The sequence below is a fragment of the Stenella coeruleoalba genome (genome assembly GCF_951394435.1).
Source record: "Stenella coeruleoalba genome assembly, chromosome: 17".
Lineage (NCBI taxonomy): Eukaryota > Metazoa > Chordata > Mammalia > Artiodactyla > Delphinidae > Stenella > Stenella coeruleoalba.
The window spans coordinates 30,864,065-30,887,980 of NC_137163.1; the positions used below are offsets into that span (position 1 = coordinate 30,864,065).

Consider the following 23,916-nt stretch of genomic DNA (forward strand, 5'->3'; position numbering starts at 1 on the left):
ATTACATCGTCATTAAAAGAAACTTCTTTCCTTTAGCTATTTCAGAAGTCATCATATTTCATTCAATGTAAGGTTAATAGAAATATTATAAAAACTTACCTACCATCTCATAAATAAGAGCACATAGAATAATAATAAAGTTCATCCTGATTTAGGATCAGATTTTTAACGGCATAAAGAGCATTATAATATCAATGGAAACTATAAAAATATAATTAATGCCTGTGGAGTTATGATGTTACCTCTCTTTTATCAGTTTTCTAGTATATTCAATTGTATTCAGTATGCAGCATTCTTCTTAAAGCATAAAAAGAAACTCAAGTGCCAACTTAAGCAACTCTAGTGAACATTCAGTCACTTTGCTGGGGAATCTGCTTTATTCCCACATACCCCAATGAGGAAAGAACTTCCCTGTTACCAACAGAGTATTAATATTAACGCCCAGGTGAAACACTGATGGAATCCAACACTTTTACCATGTTAGGTTCACTAGTTTAAAAAAATTTTTTAATTCTATTATTTCACAGTTAGTCAACATGGATTATGTAGAACTGAGATGAGTCACATCTGCAAAATAGAAGCAAATTACCGAGAAATTCTTAAGTCCCAGAAACGTTATGAATACTCTGTATTATTTGATGTTAAAAAATATTCAGCTCACACTACAATGCCTTTCAGGAGAAACTATGGTAAAACAATACAGTAAAATGAGGTAAGTGAAAGCTTGATTGTAGGAAGTGATACGCTAAAATGGACTGTACTTCTTGTTTCTACTGATTTCCCTTCCTTTCAACTTTAAGGTAACTGCATATGAACTAGTAAAAGATAGTTGGAGAACTATTGAGAAGATGCATCTCAAATAGTTGGCTCCATGTTCCTCTGGATGCTGTCAAACAAGCTGAAAGGAGATGACTTGCTTCTCTTTTCAATGCCTTCAGTGGCTAAGGAGGTATGAAAACAACAAAAGATTGAGTATTCTCTTGTTCCTACAAAGTGAGTGGTACATAAAACTCGCAGCAAATATTAGCAATAATTCACAAAAATAATGTTACCAAACCACTCTATTTCTTAATTTTAAAGATAAATACTGAGAACCGAACATACAATTCAGTATCCCTAATTCAATTAAATTGTTTGAATCCTGAATAATCACAAAATACTTATTATATCATCTCAACGAAGGTTAGGGACAGTTCTCAATAATTCAGACGCATAGCGAATACAGAGTAAGGGGAAATGGAAACTCACAGGATATCAAATAATATGAGAGAGCACTTTGCATTTTATGTTTGCATATTTTTTCATTTCTCACATTTTCTTTTTCTTTTCTTACTATACTTGCCATTAACAAAACTGGAACTTTCTATAACTCTCCAGGTGATCAAGAATTAAAACATCTTTTTCATGCTCCAAATTTATTCACCTAAAATGCTCTATATTTATTCCAAGTTACCTACTGGAGTACTTAAAATATCTCTATGATAATTTGCAATTTTGTGTTTTGCCATGAGATAAAATAATAAAATTATGAGGAAAAAATGAGAAACATTGTCAACATTTATAATGTTGTCTAATGACAGGAAAAATATTAAGTTTATGTAACTTGTTCAACAATAGAGGTGTGCTTTATTTCATGAGATTGTTTTATTTAGGAAAGTTGAGTTAAACAAAATAAAATGAAAATATTAATCTTATTTATTGGCTTAACAATCAACCATTTAGAGAGTGTCTGTGTGTGTGTGTGTGTGTGTGTGTGTGTGTGTGTGTGTGGACTTATGTGTGTGCATGGCTGAGTGTGTGTGAATCTGGTTTTTTGTGTGCTAGGTTTGCTTAAAGTATTATATAAAGGCTATGGATAGAATTCAGTTATGTTTAAATACTTATACAAGAAGTAATTCTGCCTGGTAAGAATTCAGATTTTTATACCCTCACTTCTTAGCAGAGTTCCTCACTTACAGCATGTACTTTAATAAATATTGAGTCACATTTTCCTCAAGATGTTTAGCACAATACATCTAACATTAGAGAAAGAAAGAGATTTTAGTCATTCAATTGCTAGCAGTTAATAGCAGGGGAAGACTGTTAAATTAGTTATGAAATAATAAAAATAATTATTCCACTACCCTGTCATGTAAAAAGGATAAAATAACTGTACAAAAGATAAAAATAATATACCACTTGGAAGGCATACAATTTGGTGGGGGATTAGGGTGATAAATTAAAATGGGTCCATCTCCACTCTTTTATCCAGCTCCTTAGGCAACCAATGGCCAAAAGTTTAGATTGTGCCCATTCTAGCAAGTTTATTTAGTGATTAACTTCAAATAAAAATAGATGACCAGGGGGCTTCCCTGGTGGTGCAGTGGTTGAGAATCGGCCTGCCAATGCAGGGGACATGGGTTCGAACCCTGGTCTGGGAAGATCCCACATGCCCGTGCGCCACAACTACTGAGCCTGCGCTCTAGAGCCCGTGAGACACAACTACTGAGCCCACATGCCACAACTACTGAAGCCTGCGTGTCCTAGAGCCCGTGCTCCACAACAAGAGAAGCCAGTGCAATGAGAAGCCTGTGCACGGCAACGAAGAGTAGCCCCCGCTCGCCACAACTAGAGAAAGCCCGCGCACAGCAACGAAGGCCCAATGCAGCCAAAAATAAATAAATAAATAAATTTAATTTTAAAAAAATAGATGACCATATAAGAAAAATCTGAAGGTGCTTCACAAATGCAAAGTATGACTATTATTATCCAAATATACCTCTCCTTCCAGCTTTTTTTAAGGAAGAAAAAGTTGTGCTTTGAAATGACATTGGTAAACATGTCACTTTCCTTCTAGTTTATCTTTCCTCATATTTACATACAGACATTCTTTTAAACAGAAGTTAAGAGCCTGAGTTAAACTCAACAAAACAAAGAGATTAAAGTTGAAGAGGGAGTCTCTATCAGCCAGGCCTCAGTAGAGGGACTACACTTCACCTCTAGGCAACGGAGCCTGCCTAACTGAGCACTGTACTATCCATGGTATGTGAGGTCACTGCCTATCATTCATCCTTCTGACAACCACTTTGTTTTCTGCTCTTCATGCCTGTATGTTTATTTATAACGTGCCAGAATAACAGTGGAATGAATGAAAGAAAATCCTAGCAGCATCTGTAAGCCTAAACATGCTTAAAGATCACAACTGGTTACAGGATGACAACTTTCCTGGCCCCCGTTTACGAACTGCTCTCTGTTTTCATTTTATTGTGTTGTTCTATACAATACTACTTCTATTTTGCTAGAACTTCAGTTGCCTTTTTTTTTTTTCCTTCATGGGTAAGAATGACTTTATTTGAGCTGAGAATAGCAGATCAGTTTCTAAAGCTCACTAGAATTCTCTCAGCTATATGAATTTTTAGGAAACATTTAATGTGTGTTTTTTAATCCAGAGTGAAAGTAGAACATTTATCCCCTTTCAAAAAATCCCAATAAATAACAAAGGTACATTAGGGTCCAAAACAGTTTAACTGAACCATATGTGGATCCAAAGGCCTGCCAAAATGGAATCAGCATTATAAAAGGTAGTTTCATATTTCATCTCGCCATAAAATAGGAACCGACAGTATATAAAATGCATGGGCCACTTGTACAGAGCTCGTGATGACAGTGGCATGGAAGTGCATCGTCAGCCGAGTAAAAGTGACCTCCATACATACTGTGGGAGGTTTCTTGAGTTTTTTTGTTTTTTTCTTTTCTTTTCTTGTTATTTTTTGACCTGGATTGACTCATCACAGCTTATGGAACAAACAACTGAAAACAGCATCTTGAACCTCAGCCCCTCTGACAGTCTCAGAATTTCACCATCAAAATATTTCATTAGAAAATCTTCAAGAAGCAACAGAAGGTCTGGCACTGAACCCTTAGGATCCCATTAAGGGCCTCTGCCGTATTCCATAGCTCGTCTAGTCCAAAACGGCACACACTACTCCCACGAATTCTCTCCAAAGCCATTCTGAATCCTCTTTTCCTTATCAGGATGATACAGACCTGCATCACCCTCGGAGCCTTCTGACAGGGGCGACAGCAGTTGCGCGTAGGGGGGATGCTACAACTGTTCATTGTTTCCTTTGACAAAACCCTGCCACAGGGCGCCGATTAACACCAAAAAATAGATGGCCGCAACCAAAGAGAAACATTTTTCAGAACGCCTCCCCTTGATTAATGAAGTCATGGAGCGGACCACGGGTTGACTTTTGTCACGCACTCTTCTTCCCTCAACCGTCTCCGTCTGGAGCATCAGCAAAGATGAGGAACGCTTCTGCCCATGTCCAACTTTCTCAATTGTCACAAAGTTTTGAAGGAATGCAACCATTATAAAACTGCCTATGTTCCCTGCTGACAATATTCAGATAAAGGATAAACTCTTTTCGCCACCTCTGAACTACTTCAGGAAAGGCAAATGCTGTCTTATTTTTTCCTGTAGATATTTTATTTGACATGTGCCTGGACCCCCCCGATGCTTATCTCAGATGCACATGAGGACGTCACTGGGCACCTTCCACCGGCTAATATTCTACACGGGCCTGAGCATCAGTGGCTTTAAGATGCAGAAAGGTAATGATGCTGCACCTGCCCATGGGATAACGCTCACACATAGGGTGATGAGAAACAAACGGTCTTTGCTGGACTTCTTCATAAAAGCTAAAACTTAAGGCACGTGAACTGCCTTTGCTCTTCCGAACTCTGCCCCCATGTCTTCTTATTTTATGGTGCATCGCTGTCTGCATTATGACTGCCTTATTCACGCTGTTCTGTACTGAGCTCTAAAATGCCATAAGGAATGAAAGAATTGAGTTAACATTTTAAAATACAAACGTAACTCAAAAGTGGATCAGGGTAAATTACTTTTCCAGGTGTCTGAAATCCCCAATCACCCACCTGAGAAATGCTTTCTGAAGAATAACTCCTTACAAAAAGAAAACACAGAGAAGCCAGCATAATTCAAAAGCAGTTTGACCACTTAACCTCTCTTTCTCTTCCTAAAAGTACATGTTTTTTCTCTGCTTCTGTGGTGATTGTCTCCTTAGATGATAAATGCTCTAAGTTCATACCTTGTACTCCTCTAGGCTATGAGTTCTCAGAATACTGATGCTAGCTAATCGATGAGTATGTGTGTGTTTGTGTGTATATAAATACATGTGTGCACATGTGTATGAAGATGCATACGTACAATGACAACCAAAAATGCTTTTTAAGTATGTTCAGAGAGGGGACTGAAGAGAAAAGGTTTGAAGCACTGCTTGGTGAATTAAAGGAACGAGTAATCTACTTTCTATTCACAGGCATAATAAAAAGTAATCTAGGTTTGTATAATAATCTGTATATTTTTCAAAGTGACTAAATGCATATAATTTTATATAATTTTACAACAACTCTAAGATATAGGGGTGGTATAATACCCCCATTTTATAAATGAGGAAACTGAGAGCAGGTGTGATTACCCAAGATAGCACATCCACTTTGCGTAATAACAGTTGGGACTAGCATCAGGCTACATCGACCACATCATGGGCTCTTTCCCATGCTTTCTCCCCATTTCTGATCTTTACAATATGTTAGTGTATGTTTCTCAAAACTACTGAAGGAGAAGAAATACTCAGCAAACAATCTGCCTCTGGTTCTTATTTCCCATTAGATTTTGTATAACTTATGTTTCATATATTTTAATTCATCTTTCTCTGTCCTCACAATTTCTAAACAAATTAATCAAGAATTTATTCATGACCTTCTATGTGGAAGACCTTTTTTACCTTCGAAAACGAGAATAAAATGTATCTCATTTTCACAAATGTCTTTTACTTACCAGTTAAACTTTGATTTTGGTTATGATGTTTTATAATATATGATTTAGTCTCTTCTATTCAAATTAATTGGATTTTCTTTTGTGATTTCTCCCATTGCTACTATTATTTGAAAGTCCTTCCTTATTCAGAGGCCAGGTAACTATTTATGCAAATTACTTTTAGTGGTAAACAGCCTGTGAGAGGCCCCCAGTGATCACAGCCTTTGGTTTCAAGCCTATGTGCAATTTCCTTCCCTTCAGGGTGGGCTGGACCTAGTGAGTCAATTCCAATGAATAGAATTCAGCAAAAGTGATGGGATGCCCACTTCCGAGACTAGGTAGCAAAAGGACTGATTTCAGTCCTGGGCTCCTTGTATTGCTGTCTCATTTGCCTGCTCAGAGAGATGCCAGCTGCCATGCTGTGAGTTGCTCTATGGAGAAGCCCAGGAGGCAGGGAACTGAGTCAACAGCCATGTAGTGACCTTTCAAGCAGAACTTCTCCTAGTTGAGCCTTCAGATGACACCACAGCTCTGGCTGTCACTTTCTGAATCCAGCCTTGTATGAGACACTCTACCAAAGACACAGAGACAATCTGTGCTCTTTCTGACCCCGAGAAAATAAAGAGTATGAGAAAACCACAAGACTAACACACGTAACCCTATGCTTGACTCTGAGCTCCTGACCTTTAAAATAGAAAGAGATATAAAACATATAGAATAGCACAAATGACATACAGATTACTAGAATCAAGAAGCACAGTTTTGTTGAACTAGGGCAAAGGATTTTATTTAAAAAGTGATATAAAAGTAAATGAATAATAAAGAATGACTTTAAATTCAATACTTAAATTAACAAGGAAAAGAGATGTTCATCTCCAGAAAAGAGTTTCTCAAATAATTTCTCAAGTTTACAAAAACATTTTAGAAATATTACTTTATTTTTCTTTTATAAATGTATGTAAGAATTATTGCCTCTGGACATCATACAACATCACCTTGCAGGAGTGGTTTGGACAGGATCAGACTCACAAACCTGCCTACACCAGGAAAACCTCTTACGAAACTAAAGATTGACAATGCTAACTGAGAGCTAATGTCAAGTTATGATGTTTGATTAATGGTGTCCTGGGAATATCTGTTGATAGTTAAAAAACAGAGTCTGATATTTTATGAGTCTAATATTTTATATTTAAAGGATTATGCCTAAGTAATATTGATTTTTAAGATCAAGCAGAAGGAATACAAAATAGCACTTATGTCCATTCTTTCACAGTTACCATCTCCAAGTTACTGAATGAATTAATTATTATGCCTAGCTGACATCACTGCTAAATTCTCGTAACATTGGAACAATATTTATTATAACCACGCAAAAAAAGGTAAGTGCACATGCCAAACCAATTGTTCTAAAAAGAGTTGTGGAACAGCAAGTCTCCAAAAAAGTCAAGGAGAAAGACTTTGAAAGGCATGCCAGAGATATCATAAAATAATCGATGAAACTTTGGGTCAACTTTGTAAACAGGTACTCCTCACATGCTTTCTCATTTTACCTTCTCCTCCAGCCAAAAGTATTTTTCTATAATTTGTGTTATGAAAACAACAGAGTTATATTTTGCAAAATACTTCCTCACCACCCAAGAATCTGATAGACTCCCCAGAGGGAAAAGAGATTCTCTCCCCTAAGGGACCCTGAAGTGTGAAAAAAGATCTACAAACAGGAACTACTCCATAAAGAGTAACTGGATGTATAAACCAAAAGCCAGACTTCATCTTTCATACCTACACTCTGTGGAAAAGGTAGAGCTTCTCATTAGTCTCTTCAACTTTACACACATACTCTTCTTAGTAGAGCAACTTTAATCACATTAAATAATGATATGGACAACTACTCCTTCCAGACATTGATTAAATTAATAGCGTATCACAGAGTCATTTTGATAAGTCCATGAGAAGATCACTTTCAATAAAATTCTCCTTGGAATTCTAGAAAAAGGGAACAAGGAATAATCTTAAACAAAAAAGATGCGTTTTGTTTATTAAAACTTGGCCTAAGTATAAGTAAAGAGGTTTAGCCGGGTATCATAACCCAAGGGCAAAAATGTGTTTAAATTTCAGGCACAGGCCAGTAAGTTAGACCCATAAATAAAACTGTCTATATACGGCAAGGAATTGTATCTTTGTGTCCCTACCTTTCAGATCCAAGTCCAAACATAACGTATCTAGAAAGACTTCACCGTCAGAAGAAAAAGCAAATTAGAGGGAGATTGAGATCAGCAGACAGACTAGCTACATATAAAAGGTGTATTTTTTGGAGCCAGATACAAATTACCAGGAAATGCAAACTTTAGGTTTTCATTTCAACGGTTATTTTCCCACATTACAATCTAATTCCATCCACTGCCAACCTCACTATGCCTACATTATAATACAATAAGTCCATTCGGCTCCACATGTAATTGACCTTGCTGGTTTGCTTCTAGAGATCTGAACTGTGGAGTAATTATTTGGTGTTTGGTTTCTTTCTTTCTGACTCAAATTCTACAGGATGCTTTTACTAACTTGGGACTCCATACCAATCTCTCCTCTCCCTGAGCTCTCCCCTTTTCTACAAACAAACAAGCAAAACAACAACAAAATTGTCCTCTAATTCTAGAAACCAGGCCAACACACCATTTTCCAAGGCTCTGCTGCACTAAATGTCTTGCCTCATGTCTTCTTGGAGCAGTTTCCCTGTCCACTCAGTTTCCATTAATTCTCCACATGGCAGACAGAGTATAAGAGACGCCAGGATCTTGGCCTCCCTAAGGGACAAATCTACAGTCTCCATCAATAACGAATTTCACCAACATTTCCCAAGAGGAACAGGGTACAATTAAAAAGGTTATAAGTCCTTGCACTACTAGAACCTAAGGGCATCCGTGAATGAAACTGGCTTAAGTCCAATTAGAGGAATCTGTACATTTGTCTTCTCTTGGAACAACCCTGCTCTTACGGTTCCCATCAATTCAGTATAAATCTGACTGATCTTATCCAAGAAGTTAATAGAAAATTGCTCACAGTGGGCGACTGCCACCTCAGTTTCCAAGCAGAGACAGATGGAATTTCCCAGATGGTTTGTCACTGGAAAGTGCGATGCTGGATGAGACTTCACAGAAAGCATGGTAGAGCAGAATACCTTCTTGGCCTTCACCCATGTCATACTGAGGGATCTAAAACGGATTCTGTTATAAACAAATCATAATTGCCTCAATGGGCTCACCACCTCGTCGTCTTTAACTGCTTCAAAGGGGCGCAAATCTTACACTGAAATTACTTAATATTTACCAAGAAGCCATCATGGGCATATCTTTTTATTGGGTAAAAACTGAAGGAAATAGAGGTCATTGCCCTCCCCTATTATATATTTACCCTCAAATGAGATTAAGCAAAAAATATAAACAAAACAGGCAGAAGATGGCATTAACTGTAGTATTGTATTGTTAACTTGGGCAGATGAAGTAAGATCTCAGGGGAGGCAGGAAAAATGGGTAAAAGACTCAGGGAGAATATAAGAATAAAGAAAGAAAGATGAATAAAGAAAGATGTGCCTCATTCACTGTTACTGGAGAAAAGTTAAAGGAAAGGATTAATTGACTCATTCTCTAAAGGTTATTTATTGAGGACTTGCTTTGAACCAGACATTGTTCTAGGTAAGAAGGATACAAATATAGAAGATAAATAAGGAGCATACAGTCTGCAGGGGAGACAGACAAGCAAGTAGACATTTGGAATTATGTTAGAAATGTTCTTATCGTAGTAAACCTAAAGATCATGGAAATACTGGAGGAGTGGATATCTATTCCAGACTGGAGGCTTTAGAGAAGGTCCACTTTGGGGTAACCTTGGGCTGAGTCTTGAAGTAACAATTGGAGTTAATGTGATGAAGAGGGGCCGAGGGGTAGGTCATAGGGCTTTCTAGGATGATAAAACAGCACGGCCAAATGCATAGAGATGTAAGACAGGAATATTTTCAGAGCACTGCAGGTAGCTGAGGTGGACTGAAACTTACACTGAGAGTGGAAAAGGGGTAAGAGTCGAGCAGGTGATGTCATGAAGATCCTTTCACCATAAGTTTGGGTTCTCTTGTGCCCTTTAGGATGTCTTAAGCACACAGGTGATTAGTTTTGCTTTTAGGACACACTGTGATTTGGGTAAAGAAAAAGGAGGCAAGAAGGAAGGCAGAAAGAAAGTTAGAAGAATACTGTGATAATCAAGGAAGAAATGATGGCGGTTTCACCTACAGCAGTGGTGGCAGGAACAGAAAGAAGGGAACAGAAACGAAGAAAGCAGGAATTATCGTACTTGGTTTCTGGACATGAAAAGGAGAGTCCTGGAAGATGTCTGGCTCTGAGTGGATGACAAAAACAAGGGTGTTAGTTATAACCAATAAAGGAGAGGGGTGCGTGTGTGTGTGTGTGTGTGTGACTACATATGTAAATAGGCATTTGAGATGTGAGAGAAGGAGAGGTAGAAATAGGAGGGAAACATGGGATAACTCATAGAAAGAACTTCCTGCAGAGGCAGGAAAGGAGAGGGAGAGACTTCGGATTAAAGGTGACTAATAATTGGAAGTCAGGGAGAAGAACAGGGAGACAGTGTGTGGAAACAGTAATAAACTCGCCTCCTGACTGTTTAGTTGGAGGAAGTCAGTGGGAAAGGCTTGTAAAACAGTTGAAATGTGCTATTAGAGAAAGGGTAGAAAGCCAAGGTTAGAGATTTTTTAATTTAAATGTCATTTGTAAATTAGTAGCTGAAGCTTTGCAAGTGGATAAGCTCCCTGAGGCACTGGAAACAGAGGGAGAAGAGAAGAAAGCCCAGAGTGTTTTGGGAAACACTCACAGTTAAATTCAAAAGAGCCAAGACCGAGAGAGAGACATAAGAAGTAGGAAAGTATGGGAGTCCTGAGCCCAGATTAGAATGAATATTAAAAGGAGGATATTGTTCACAATGTCAACATCAATAAAAAGAAATATAAGACCCCACAAAAAGTCATGCCTCAGCAGCATTATAAATTATATCATTCAGAGGGTGGAGATGGGAGGGTATGGGTAGAGTCAGTCAGACTGCTCCTGGTAAGGAAATTCAATTAGATCAGATTTTTATTTTAAAGAGAATCTATTGAGTATATATTATTTGCCAGAGGCAGTGATCTAGAATTGAATACTGACAATTTAAAAAAAACTATGTCGTCTAGAATCTCAACAATAATTTGGATATAACTTTCCAATTTACTTCATTATTGTATCCTAGAAGCTGTGTTGGTATGGCTTTCCCAGAAGGTTACCCTGAGACTGATTCAAGTGTCAGTAGTTTATTGGAGGGGTGATCTCAGAAAAATTCAGTAGAGGTGTGGAGGAGGAAGGAGGAAGGGAAAGAAAACCCATAAACGCTGTGTTATAAAGCCAGCTGGACTTCAATTTCACTGGCAAATTCCAAGAGACTGTGTAGAACACTTCTCATATCCTAATGGAGAGGTGAGGAAGCAGGGGTATTTATCCACCTACTTCTGCCCATAAGTGGTTGAGGATTACTTTTGGAAGCGTTAATTCTCCAGCACTTCCGGCTTGCCAGGCTTGCAGTTAGGTTTGCTCCTGAGGCTGGAAGAAATGTTCTCAAATAGAAAGTCAGAGATGATTCCACTAAGCAGCCTTTGGCGATACAGGTGAACGCTAGAGACACATGGATAGGGATATAGTTGCTCTAGAGTGGGTACAACATGAAGCTTGAAGACCATGGCAATGAATGGGCTCAGAGACGGGTACCGGAAGAGTTAGAACTAGAAGGGGAGCAATGGAGATATCTAACAATTCTAATATTTCCCTGTGATGTGATCAGGAATCTCTAATTCTTTCCTCAACCACATTTCTATGTTAATAACTATCTTAAAAAATGTAAGGTGGAATTTAATGTATGCATTATGTCATTATTAAGTCAATAAAATTTTGCCTATAGTATCCTTTATATGTGTATTTCCTATTTGTAGAATTCAATGTCACAATCCCATGGGAAAATAAAACAAGGCTCTATTCTGATTGAATGGCATCAATAAAATGAAATTTCTATGTCAAATTTCATTTGTTGAATTAAACAGATTGTGATAAGTTTACTATTATGTATTAAGTAACCTGGGACTTTCTATTTATGTTCTGTTTAATTAAGTATGCATGTTGCATGATTCCAGCATGCAGCTCGCTGAATAAGACTCGTTAGCTACTGACAGCTGACATATCAAAAGACAGAGAGGGCAAATGTCACTAATATTAGAGACACCTAACCTTCTATATAAAGGTTGTTTGATCATTATTAAGCACTTACCTCGGCTAGCATAGCAGAGATTTTAGCATATTACAAAGATCTCTGTCCTCAGGAGAAAATGGGAAAACATCAAAGGCACAACACATAAATATAGAAATTCTAAAACACCTCCAAAACAGATATTGATCACAATTTAAAGTGATTTTAAAAATTCCTTCCTTGTCAATAGTCCTTTGATATTTTCAATGAATAAAATTATAAGACTTTCAAAAACATGAAATTTGTGTCACCATGATAGCACGTTAAGTTATTCCTTGGCACAGAGGTAGGATGTTGGAATAAAAACTAGGCTCACTTGCTGGCTAACAATTCATTCAGGGGCGTAAGACTGCCTGAAAAAACTGAAACTCACAATATACCATAGACCTTTGGAATCTGTGATGGTTAGTTTTGTGTATTAACTTGGAAGGAGCTTTGGTTGAGATTGACAATTGAATCAGAGAACTTTGGGTAAAACAGACTGCCCTCTGTAATGTGGGTGAGCCTCATCCAATCAGTTGAAAGCCTGAATAGGACAAAAAGACTGGCCTCCCCAAGTAACAAACTTCATCTACACCACTGACTCTCCAGCCTGCTGACCTAAACTACCGATTTTCACCTAGCCGGTCTCCATGATCATGTGAGCCAATTCCTTATAATAAATCTCTCTCTCTCCCCCTCACTCTCTCTCTAGACACACACACACACACACACACACACACACACACACACACACACACCCCACACCCTATTCTGTTTTTCTGGAGAACCCAGACTAATACAGTGTCCTTGGAAAATAGTCAAACTTAGGCATGTAAAATCCCCAAATGCCAAAAGTCTATAGTTTTACTTATTTAATTCGGAGTGTCTTTTCAGTTTTAAACTTGACAGATTTTAAACCCATTTTTACAGGTGACTGAGCAGTAACAGTAGTCAGTATTTCTGGATAACTCATGTGTGTTACCTCATTTGGTCTTTACAAAGTTCTGATAAGCTAGGTAGCATTATTATCCCTATATTACAGATAAAATTCCTCAGACAGTATTCGATTGCAACATGGGTTCTCAAGTCAGATTGAGGTGACCTTGGGCTAGTCATTCAACTTCTCACAGTAGCAGTTTCCTCCTCGATAACAAAGGAGGAAAAAACGGATATTATCTTCTCATATGCTTATGTAAGAACTAATGAGATATAAAACTTATAAAGCACTTTCACCCCTATCTGGCCCAATGAAAATATTAACTATATGTTGCTATTAAGCATGAAATATCTAACAAGATAATGAGGTGTGAGCAAAAGATTATTTATTTCTGTGTTCAGTGTGTTACATGATTCCAAGGAAAACTTTTTGTCAAATCAATTCATTTGGTGTTTCTATATAGCCTATATTTCTGGAAATGTTCTATATACATCCAAATGCCTGGTCTGCAAAGGCTTCCTGCAGAAGGTGGCATATTGCTAATGCACTTCAAGATGGGAACTTGAAAGATATAAAAAGGATTTGACATCTGGCATGGTGACTCAATTAATTACTGTGTTGGATTAATTAGTGTGCTGCATCTCTTGAGACGACACCATGAGTCTGAACAGAGTAACATTACGTTGGTTGGCGAATAAGCAATTTAAAAGGGTGTGCTAATTTAAAAGAGTGTGCTAATTCCAAACTTGATTCCAGGTTGGGTAAAGAAGGTTTAGTAGGCTATACATTTTATGGTAAAGAAAATTTATCTTCATGATATAAAACACATATTAAAGTACTGTCCAAATATAAAGAGGTAATAAAATTGGGGTAGTCTTTGAATTAACTCATAACTCCTCAGTCATGATAGTTATGAAGTATGATAACAAATATTTTGCCCAAAGTAAGAAAAAAAAGAGTCTACCTCTAATCACTGCATATTTTCACCCAGAGATTTGTATAAACTTAGAATTCATGTAAAGAAATCCCTAACAATTTTATCATACTCATATCATGTTATAGATACTATTGAGGAGGAGTGTGGCCTGGTCTTTAAAAACACAGATTCTGGAATCAAAAGGCCTGAGCCTTTATTTTCTTACCTATAAATATAATTTTAAACAGATCCAAATTCAAGGGGGAAGGATGGGGGGAAGGGATAGTTAGGGAGTTTGGGGTCGTCATGTACACACTGCTGTATTTAAAATGGATAACCAACAAGGACCTAGTGTATAGCACAGGGAACTCTGCTCAATGTTATGTGGCAGCCTGGATGGGAGAGAAGTCTGGGGGAAAATAGATACATGTGTATGTATGTATGAGTCCCTCTGCTGTGCACCTGAAACTATCACAACATTGTTAATCGGCTATACTCCAATATAAAATAAAAAGTTTAAAGAAAAAAAGAAAAGATGCTTAACATCACCAATTATCAGAGAAATGCAAATCAAAACTACAATGAGGTATCAACTCACACCGGTCAGAATGGCCATCATCAAAAAGTCTACAAAAAATAAATGCTGGATAAGGTGTAGAGAAAAAGGAACCCTCCTACACTTTGGTGGGAATGTAAATTGATACATCCACTACAGAGAACAGTATGGAGATTCATTAAAAACTAAAAATAGAGCTAATGTAGGATCCTGCAATCCCACTCCTGGGCATATGTCCAGACAAAACCATAATTCCAAGAGATACATGCACCCCAATGTTCAGAGCAGCACTATTTACATATAGCCAAGACCTGGAAACAACCTAAATGTCCACTGACAGATGAATGGATAAAGAAGATATGGAATATTACTCAGCAATTAAAAAAGAACAAAAAATGCCATTTGCAGCAACATGGATGGACCTAGAGATTACCACACTAAGTGAAGTGGTCAGAAAGAGAAAGACAAATATCACATGATATTCTTACATATGGAATTAAAAAAAATGAATGATATAAATGAACTTACATACAAAACAGAAATAGACTCACAGACATAGAAAACAAACTTGTGGTTACCAATGGGGTAAGGGGGGGAGGCATAAACTGGGAGGTTGGGATTAACATATACACACTGCTATGTGTAAAATAGATAACCAGCAAGGATCTACTGTATAGCACAGGAAACTATATTTAATATTTTGTAATAACCTAAAAGGGAAAAGAATCTTAAAAAGAATAGACATATATATGCATAACTGAATCACTTTGCTGTATACCTGAAGCTAACACAACATTGTAAATCAACTATACTTCAATAATAAATAAATAAAAATAGAACCAAATTCATAGGTTTGTTCTGAGGAGTAAGGGAGCTAATCCATTTCCAATTCTCCACATAGTGTCTAGAAAAAATAAGTACGAAGTATAACTTAGACAACTGTTCTACAGAAGTAACAATAGTGTCAATATTAGTATTAGTAGTGTTTAATGACATAAAATCAAAAGTAAATTCTGGAAAAGAATGTTATTGTCAAAAAAAATTTTTAAGTATATTTTAGCAAAGCAACTACATTTAAAAATAGAGAAAATGCTATAGTTTAGGGAATTAATATGAATTAAATATTTAAATCCTAAGAAAAAAGGAGAAAATTAGGGTATTAAGATTATTTTCTATTAAAAAACTATTCCCCACGATTGGTTTTTGATACCCTAAAGAGCAGTCATTCACTTCAAATAGTATCAAAAACACCAAAAACTTCATAACTATAAATTGAATCCTTTAAAAGATATTATGTATGGCACAAGATAGCTTTAGAGTGGTATAGAAGCATGAAAAAAGAACCAAATGATATCATCTGTCTAAAAATATTTCACTGGAAAATTAAAGTTCCACAAATAGGTTTACTTTCCACACATCACAATTTAGCATACGTTAAAAATGTGTAAAAAGCACCAGTCTACATATATATAATTATATAAAGATTAATCAAAAGTTGCATTTTCATAGAGATATTATGTTGATGTAATAAAGGGGAAAACGTGCATTTCTTACAGCAACGATAGCTGCCACTTCAATGGCAGTACACTCTTGAAGAAATATCAGAGAAATGACGAAAGTTTATGTTGGTGTCTGATATACAGTGACAAATAAGATAAATATCTTATTGCCTACAACATTTTTAAAGCAATGCTAAAGAACCAGTAGAAACCCCCAGATAAAATGGGTTTTGAATAGCACTTAATTCACCCTTTGATGCTGACACAATCTTCCTCTTGTCTTTGCTTGATAAAGTAGTATAATAGCTAATATTACTCTATCAAAGGAATCAGCAGAACAGTCCACTAATACAACTCAACCAACTAAGGTCTGCAGTGTTCGTGAAGCCACTTCTCAAACGCTTTCTGAAGTAGGTGCACTGGACCACCACAAATTAAACTGCCCGGATTATTAAATATTTAGCCTGGTCTATCAATTTGTTTGGTTCTTAAACACAGGTATAGTCTCCTGCTTCACCCTTTTATGGATTAAACACATGGATTTAGGAAGTAAAAACACACCCCTAGAACCTTTTATGTTGTTTGAAAGTTTGATGACACAAATGTTTCTTATTTATTCCAATCATTACTTTTAGTTAAATCAATGACCTCTGTCTCATCCACATGGCACTAAATAAGCAAAAATCCGCACATACCAGTTTCTCTCATGTAATAGCTTGAAGAAGAAATTTCTTTCATGTACTCAATTGAAAGGAAAGCAACGTTGCTGAGTTGAGCACATTTGTCAAAACCCCCCTGGGAGTTTTTATGTCTCACCCCGACCCCCAGTGTAGATGGAGATATTTAGCAGGCATGAAACTCTTCCTACAAAAATGGCATTTAGAGAGAAGGACTTCCATACATATAAATAATTTCTGGATCTCCTAAAGAATATAAAACGTTTTTATCCCCAAGTTTTATCACTTGTATTGTTACTTATAATAGGAGAAGTCCTAATGTCCTGATCCCTGGACTTTGTGAACGTTACAAGACAAAAGGGAATTAAGAAAGCAGATGGAATTAAAGTTGCAAGAGTACCTTAGATTACCCAGGTGGGCCCAATGTAATCACAAGCGTTCTTGAATGTGGAAGGGGGAGACACAAGAGTCAGAATAAAGATATGAGAAAGACTCTATCAGCCATTGCTGGTTTTGAAGGTGGAAGGGGGTTGGAAGCCAAAGGTTGTAGACAACCTTTAGAAGACAGAAAAGCAAAGAAAACAGATTTCCCCCCCTAGAAGCTCCAGGAAAAAAATTCAGCCCTGCAGACACTTTGATTTTAGCCCAGAGAGATTCCTTTCAGACTACAAGATGATGAATTTGGGTTGTTTTAAGCCACAGTTTGTGGTAATTTGCTACAGCTGCAATAGGAAGCTAACATTCAATTAAGAAATGAAGTTTAAATGTAACCAAATATTCCATCTTTCCATAACTTTTTAAAACATCTAATCAATCAATTGTCCATACCAATCTTTCCTAGAGGTAGACTTTCTGATCTCAGAATTTTTACAAAAAAGTTAACAAGAAAAATTATGATGCTGATCCCTCATTCTCACTCTTAAAGGTACAAATAGTATTACCAAGCAATATCAAGGTTGTTTATTCCTTGTTCATCATGTAAACTTGTAATGCATGACAATTAATGTGTCATCTAAAAACTAAAAGCATTTGTATACATTATTAAATATGGACAATATTAGTCTGGCTAAGCAGATAAAGCCACAACCTTATAAATGACCTTACTAGATAACCACTTAGTACGATTAACCTGTTTCCTTCTAAATTCTACATATAATACTGTCAGAGACAGACCACTTGGAAGACATCCCAGTTTTGTGGCCCACGAAAAAGAAAAAACAGCTATTTTTAGTGATTTCACTGGGAAGCAAGCAGAGATAATTTCTGTGCTATGACAAAGTATTAAGAGTCAACCATCTCAGAACATCCACATACCAAGGAATTATTATTCAGGTCCATCTTCCCAGCGAACGGCCCCCAGGTAGTTCCCACTGGAAGTTGCTGCCGACTCTGAATTTTTCGTTCTCCGTCTTTCTGAAACACCTCCAGCTCTCCTGCAGACAATGAACACGAGGCGTTTAAATTACTTTCACTTGTGCTTTACCAACAGCCGTCTCTTTTTGTGTGCTTGCTTTACGCGAACAATATTCTCAGGATTCATATAAAGAGAATTAATTATGTTCATCTGAAAAACAACTGATCTTGGTATCCTGAGAGGATAATAAAACTTGTCCTTATAATTATATTCACATTTAGTCCAATTTCTTTCTTTAGCCTTTGCACACTTATCACCTACTGAAGTCCATTCTATTTAGTAAATCCTTAAGAAGTAGAAATGATAACACATTCTCAGAAAGCATTGATCCAATGCCAAAGCAGATAGACAAGAAGCGTTAGGACAATGACTTAGAGTTAAAATTCCTATATTTGATCACCAAAGTAACTAAAAAATTACAATTAAAGATATATACCTTAGGCAATAACTGTATTACAATGATTCAAGACTCTTGGTGAACAACATGGAGAGTTTTTGAAAGTACTTGGCAATTTCCTGAATTTACTACTAGTTTCAGTGGATAGAACAAATACAAGTGCAAAAAATGGACATGTATGGTTTTGCAAATTAAAAAAATGTTTAGTCAAAGTCATTACTTTTTTATATTTGGTACTTTAGGTAAGACTCTATGTTACCAAAAAGGTTTAGACAAAAACCCTTAAGAAACAGCCAGTTTAGGATGGTCTTCTTCCTTTTATTTCCTCCTAATTATTACTTTGGGATCATTAAAGAGAAACAGGAGGTAAAGACAGTATACACACTTGCATAAAGTAGGAATTCATCAAATGGTCACTCAAGAAATAAATGAATAGATTAATAAAAAAAGAAAGAAATGAAGCCTTCAAAAATTTTTAAATTGGTCATTAAGCCTAAACATTGTTTGGAATAAATGGAAAAAAATCTCAATCAGGAATTGGAGACCTTCTCTTTAAGTAATTAAATCTATGATATTTATGTCCTGAGAGTATTACCGCCTCTCACTGTTGTGGCCCCTCCCGTTGCGGAGCACAGGCTCCGGACGCGCAGGCTCAGTGGCCATGGCTCACGGGCCCAGCCGCTCCGCAGCATGTGGGATCTTCCCGGACCAGGGCACGAACCCGTGTCCCTGCATTGGCAGGCGGACTCTCAACCACTGTGCCACCAGGGAAGCCCTATCCTCATACAATCTTTTTGATTAATGCATTAGAATCAGAGACTTGTATAGAAAATCCTCAAAGATAGAGCATAGCCAACAACCTGTTATGATGTCAAATACGGCTCAGTGGGAAATATCCCTTAACGTATGTATGCATTTTCATATTGATAATGCAGTTATTTAAAAATTTGGGATAATTTTTCTATTTGAAAAGAAACTTTAATTTCTATCTGATAGTTCTTATTTTTCATTCATGCTTACATTTTAAACAATTTCTTTACAATTTACCCTCTAAAGATAAAATACATTTCAACCCTTCAGCTAAACACTAGTTTAAAATGTTCTTTTCTACATAAAAATGATGCCCAAATAATTTGCTTGTTTTTACACACTAAAAAAAAAAGAACCTAGTCATGTCACATTTCAAGTGATACCAGAGGAATCATGAAAAACTTTGAAAACCCTTTAAAAATGTAATTAATCCTCTCTTTCTGCCACTGACATTTTTCATTTGAAAAGGGTTCAGACTCAGTCAAACAGTGACTTCTTATCTATACCTGTGGATTTACAAGCAGGTCTGTCTTTTTTTTTTTTTTTTTTTTTTTTGCGGTATGTGGGCCTCTCACTGTTGTGGCCTCTCCCGTTGCGGAGCACAGGCTCCGGACGCGCAGGCTCAGCGGCCATGGCTCACGGGCCTAGCCGCTCCGCGGCATGTGGGATCCTCCCGGACCCGGGCACGAACCCGTGTCCCCTGCTTCGGCAGGCGGACTCTCAACCACTGCGCCACTAGGGAAGCCCAGGTCTGTCTTTTAATGGATTAAGAACTACAAACTTAGGGCTGATCATGAAGTGATACCCAAATATCTCCAAAGTTTTGGAGGTGTCTTTGACTATGCATTAAAATTTTAAGCAGGCCAAAATTAGTTTTACAAGCTCTTAAAGATGGCCATAACAGAAAGCCCAGTAACTGTTCAAGCCCTCAAGTCAATCTTTTCAACTTTATTAGACAAACAGACAAATTTCAGTCTTTCTTGCTTATCAAGATGTCAGATGTTATTTTGACGTTTGGGGAAATCTTTTCTGTTGCTGAAACAATTAAATTAAAATATTCATTTATTCAGAGCAGCTTTATAGAAAACTATAAGCACATTGCAAATAGCATTATACACTACCAAAACTACATAGTTTACTGATAGCAAGAGAAATAAGATATTGTATTAACAGAAATTATATTTCATTTAACATACATGTTGCTTAAGAGTGTAATATTTTTAAAATTTTTTCAAAGATTAATAAGTGTCATGAAATAGAGGAAACATTATTGCACTAAATTAAGATTAAATTTTAGTCCCTCTATCAAATTGCCACCTGAATGGCCATGAGTAGGTTATGTCTTTTCTAAGTCTTTGGTCTGTCATTGTTAAAGAGGGGTTTGCACTCTCTTGCTACTTGATAAGGTGTCCGTGACACCATGATTTTCTTTCCCCAGATATGATATATTATGAGAGGTAGAAAGAACACTGAGATGCTGGATCAAAGACCCAGGTCCTAGAACTAGCTTATCATAAAAAGAATGTTTGGCTGGAAAAGATCAGAGATTTCAAAATCAGAAAGCAAAGTTCCATTCTCATTTGATTTGTTTACTCATTCTTTTCTGAATCCATTCATTAGTTCATTCGTTCATTTATCCTACTAATATCTACTGGGTAACTACTAAATACCAGATAGTGGGTTACCCCCAGGCATAAAGCAACTAACAAAACAAGCTTGGGTTCTGGATAAATCTGAGGAAATGTAATCCATAAGGCTTGGTAAGTAGAAGTCATAGAACTTAGTGATTATTTAGATTTTAGGTATTAGGGAAGGAAAAATCCAGCAATGATCTTCTCATATCTGGCTTGGGAAAATGGGCCAATGGTCATGTACCTATTGAGATAGGGTACACAGAAAAAAGAAGATTTAAGGATAAGGAGTTATAGCTTGGAAATATTGAGGTCAAAGTGGCTTTGTAAGCAAGGCAGGAGGTGATTTGGGGTGGATAGGTACAAGCCTGTGGCTCAGGAGCAAGGCCTTAGCTAGAGTGATAAATGTTGGCATTTATTTATTAATTAAAACCAGCTTGTATATGGTAAAAGTCATAGAATTTTTGATCTAGGAGAGAGTATAACATGATAAAATAAAAAGATCTAGGATACAGTTCCAAGGATTTTCAAAAAGCAGAGGGATAGAGGAGTAGGCACAGAATATTTAAGAGAAGTGTGAGAAAATAGAAAATAGAGCATAAACTGGACGTGGTACCATAGCATCCGACGGATTGATCAGGAATTTAAAGGAGGAGGGATCAATCAAGTAACCTGAACATTTACAAAAGTAAGAAAAGGACTGGGAAAATTCCTTTTGATGAGATGGAGACCATGGGTGTCTGGAGTGAATGGAATGTTCTAGAATGGAGGCCAGCACACAGATTCAAAATCGAATTGGAGAAAAGTAAGTGGAACAAGTCATGTGATCCTGAGCGAGTCCCTTAACCCTCTCAACTTCAGTTTCTTCAAAGCAAATAGGAATCACAATATCTTCCTCATATGGCTGCTGTGAGGATTCACTCAGATAACATAAGCAAAGTACCTAATAAACATTTACTATTTCACCACAAAGACACTGAAGCATTCTAAGAGCATGTCCACATACTTCCACCATCACATCTAACGATTCAGGGTCTGTGGTCACATTCCTTCTTTAACACCTCTATCCATACCTTGACTTTTAACGTCCTCTTAAATATCTCCTGGATTTACCTTTCTTATCAGCATTTCCCAGTTCTTACCAACTCAGATGTAGAGGACCAATCAGCCTCAACTCACTCTACAGCTCTGATTTGGGCTCCAAATTCCTGCCAGGATAAACATATTAAAAACTCCAGTTTCATCTTGTTGTTCATTTGTGCAAATCCCTTCACTAGCTTCCTTTTGACCACCCCAACTTGAACATCTATGCCTGAATCCTAATACCACCGCAGAGTTGCTCCACAGCAATGTGCTTGACTGCCGGTTCTGCTCTCCAGAATTTCTTCTTCTTCTTTCCAGTCAAGAAACTCTTCCTTATGGCACCTGCCTCCTCATCTCCAGTTTAACTCCCACACCTTTCTGAGAATTGTTGCTGCTGCTACCTGGCAGACACACCATCCTCCTGGCTGCCCTGATAAACCCTATTAATGTTGCGAGATCAAACTCGAAGGTATTCTCTTTCACCAAACAACTCTGAACTTCAGAACAAACTGAGTTCTCCTTCCCTAATTCTCCCATAACATTTATAGTCCATGCAGTTTTGCATTTAATGATTCCCTAGTGGTTTCTCCTTGATAACTTCTTTCACCTCAACATCTTGAACTACAGGTGCATTTTTTATTTCTGTTTATTCTATGGTAATTAATATAGTTTGTGATATGTGGTAAGTGCAAAATACAAATTGAACATCGTTGATTGGATAAGGATTTTCGTAAGTTCACAGACTTAACTGTAGTACAGTTAAAGTTGATTTTAAAGACAAAAAAAAGTTGTCTTAATACGTGTCTTCTCTTTGTATTACAACAATCATACATTTCATTTGCTCAACATTTTATTGCATTAACTACATTACCTCATCTGTGAAACATGGAGCAGGATGAAGAAGTTTTCTTTTCTGCCCAATTCATATTTTTAACATGCTGGGTAAGTTCACACAAAATATTTGAGACACACTGGATGGACTAATCAATTTTGGTAAAAGATAATATTGTTAGTGCTGAGGGCTGTTTCTCTTATCTTCTTGATAATGTATACTTTTAAAAGTCTGCGATTACTCAAAGACTTATGATAGCTTCACTTTAAAAAAAAGCCCTGAGTAAGAAATCACTACCAAACACACTGCAGCTTTTAAGATATCAGCCCACTTTTTTTGTCCAAATAAAAGAAATTTACTGGTGGAAACAAATACTTAAAATCAAGGGAGATACCCTCAAATCTTTTTTTATTGAAGGTGCTATCAAGTCATTGTCTTGTTTCTTTTTAATAGAGTCCTTTTGATGCCTCATTAGAGAGCAAAGTATATGAAAACTGTAGCCTACCAAAGGGGAACAGACAAGATGTGGGCCTTTTAGCATAATTATCAGCAATCATGCTTCAACTGAATTCAGCATTAAGTTGATGGCATAAATGTATATGGTATTTACAGAATATCCCTTAACTCCAGGCTCAGATTTCATAGAAGGACATGGTTGAAAGTAAATGAGATGACAGAAGATCCTATTTCATTTGCTGAAAATAAACTTTGGATTGGTTTGAACGTGGTTTTCAATACATAACCAAATTTTAAAGCAGACCACATGAATTAGCTCATAATGTTTATCAGGTCTTACTACAGCAGAAGGCTATAGCGTCAGAACCCATATTTATATTTTCTTCATGGTTGGAAAACATTATACATCATGGTATCAAACATGGACAGCTCCGAAGTCATGCTGAGTTCAAAAAGCACTCAAAGATTCTAAAAATCTCGAAACATTTTCAAAGTCAGCCAAGGTGGCTGAAGCATGGCAGAGCTCTTGCTATTTGATGGTTTAACCATTTGACAGCTGCCTGCCAGATACA

At 36.9% G+C, this 23,916-nt stretch overlaps 1 protein-coding gene across 1 annotated transcript in view; it reads right to left on the reverse strand.

The window, feature by feature from the left end:
* ZFPM2 (zinc finger protein, FOG family member 2) overlaps positions 1–23,916 on the reverse strand; it is a 463,720-nt gene that overhangs the window by 205,701 nt on the left and 234,103 nt on the right. Inside the window, exon 4 of the mRNA XM_079902325.1 lies at positions 18,036–18,154. Coding sequence (XP_079758451.1) covers positions 18,036–18,154 — 119 coding nt within the window. The remainder of the gene's footprint in view (positions 1–18,035; positions 18,155–23,916) is intronic.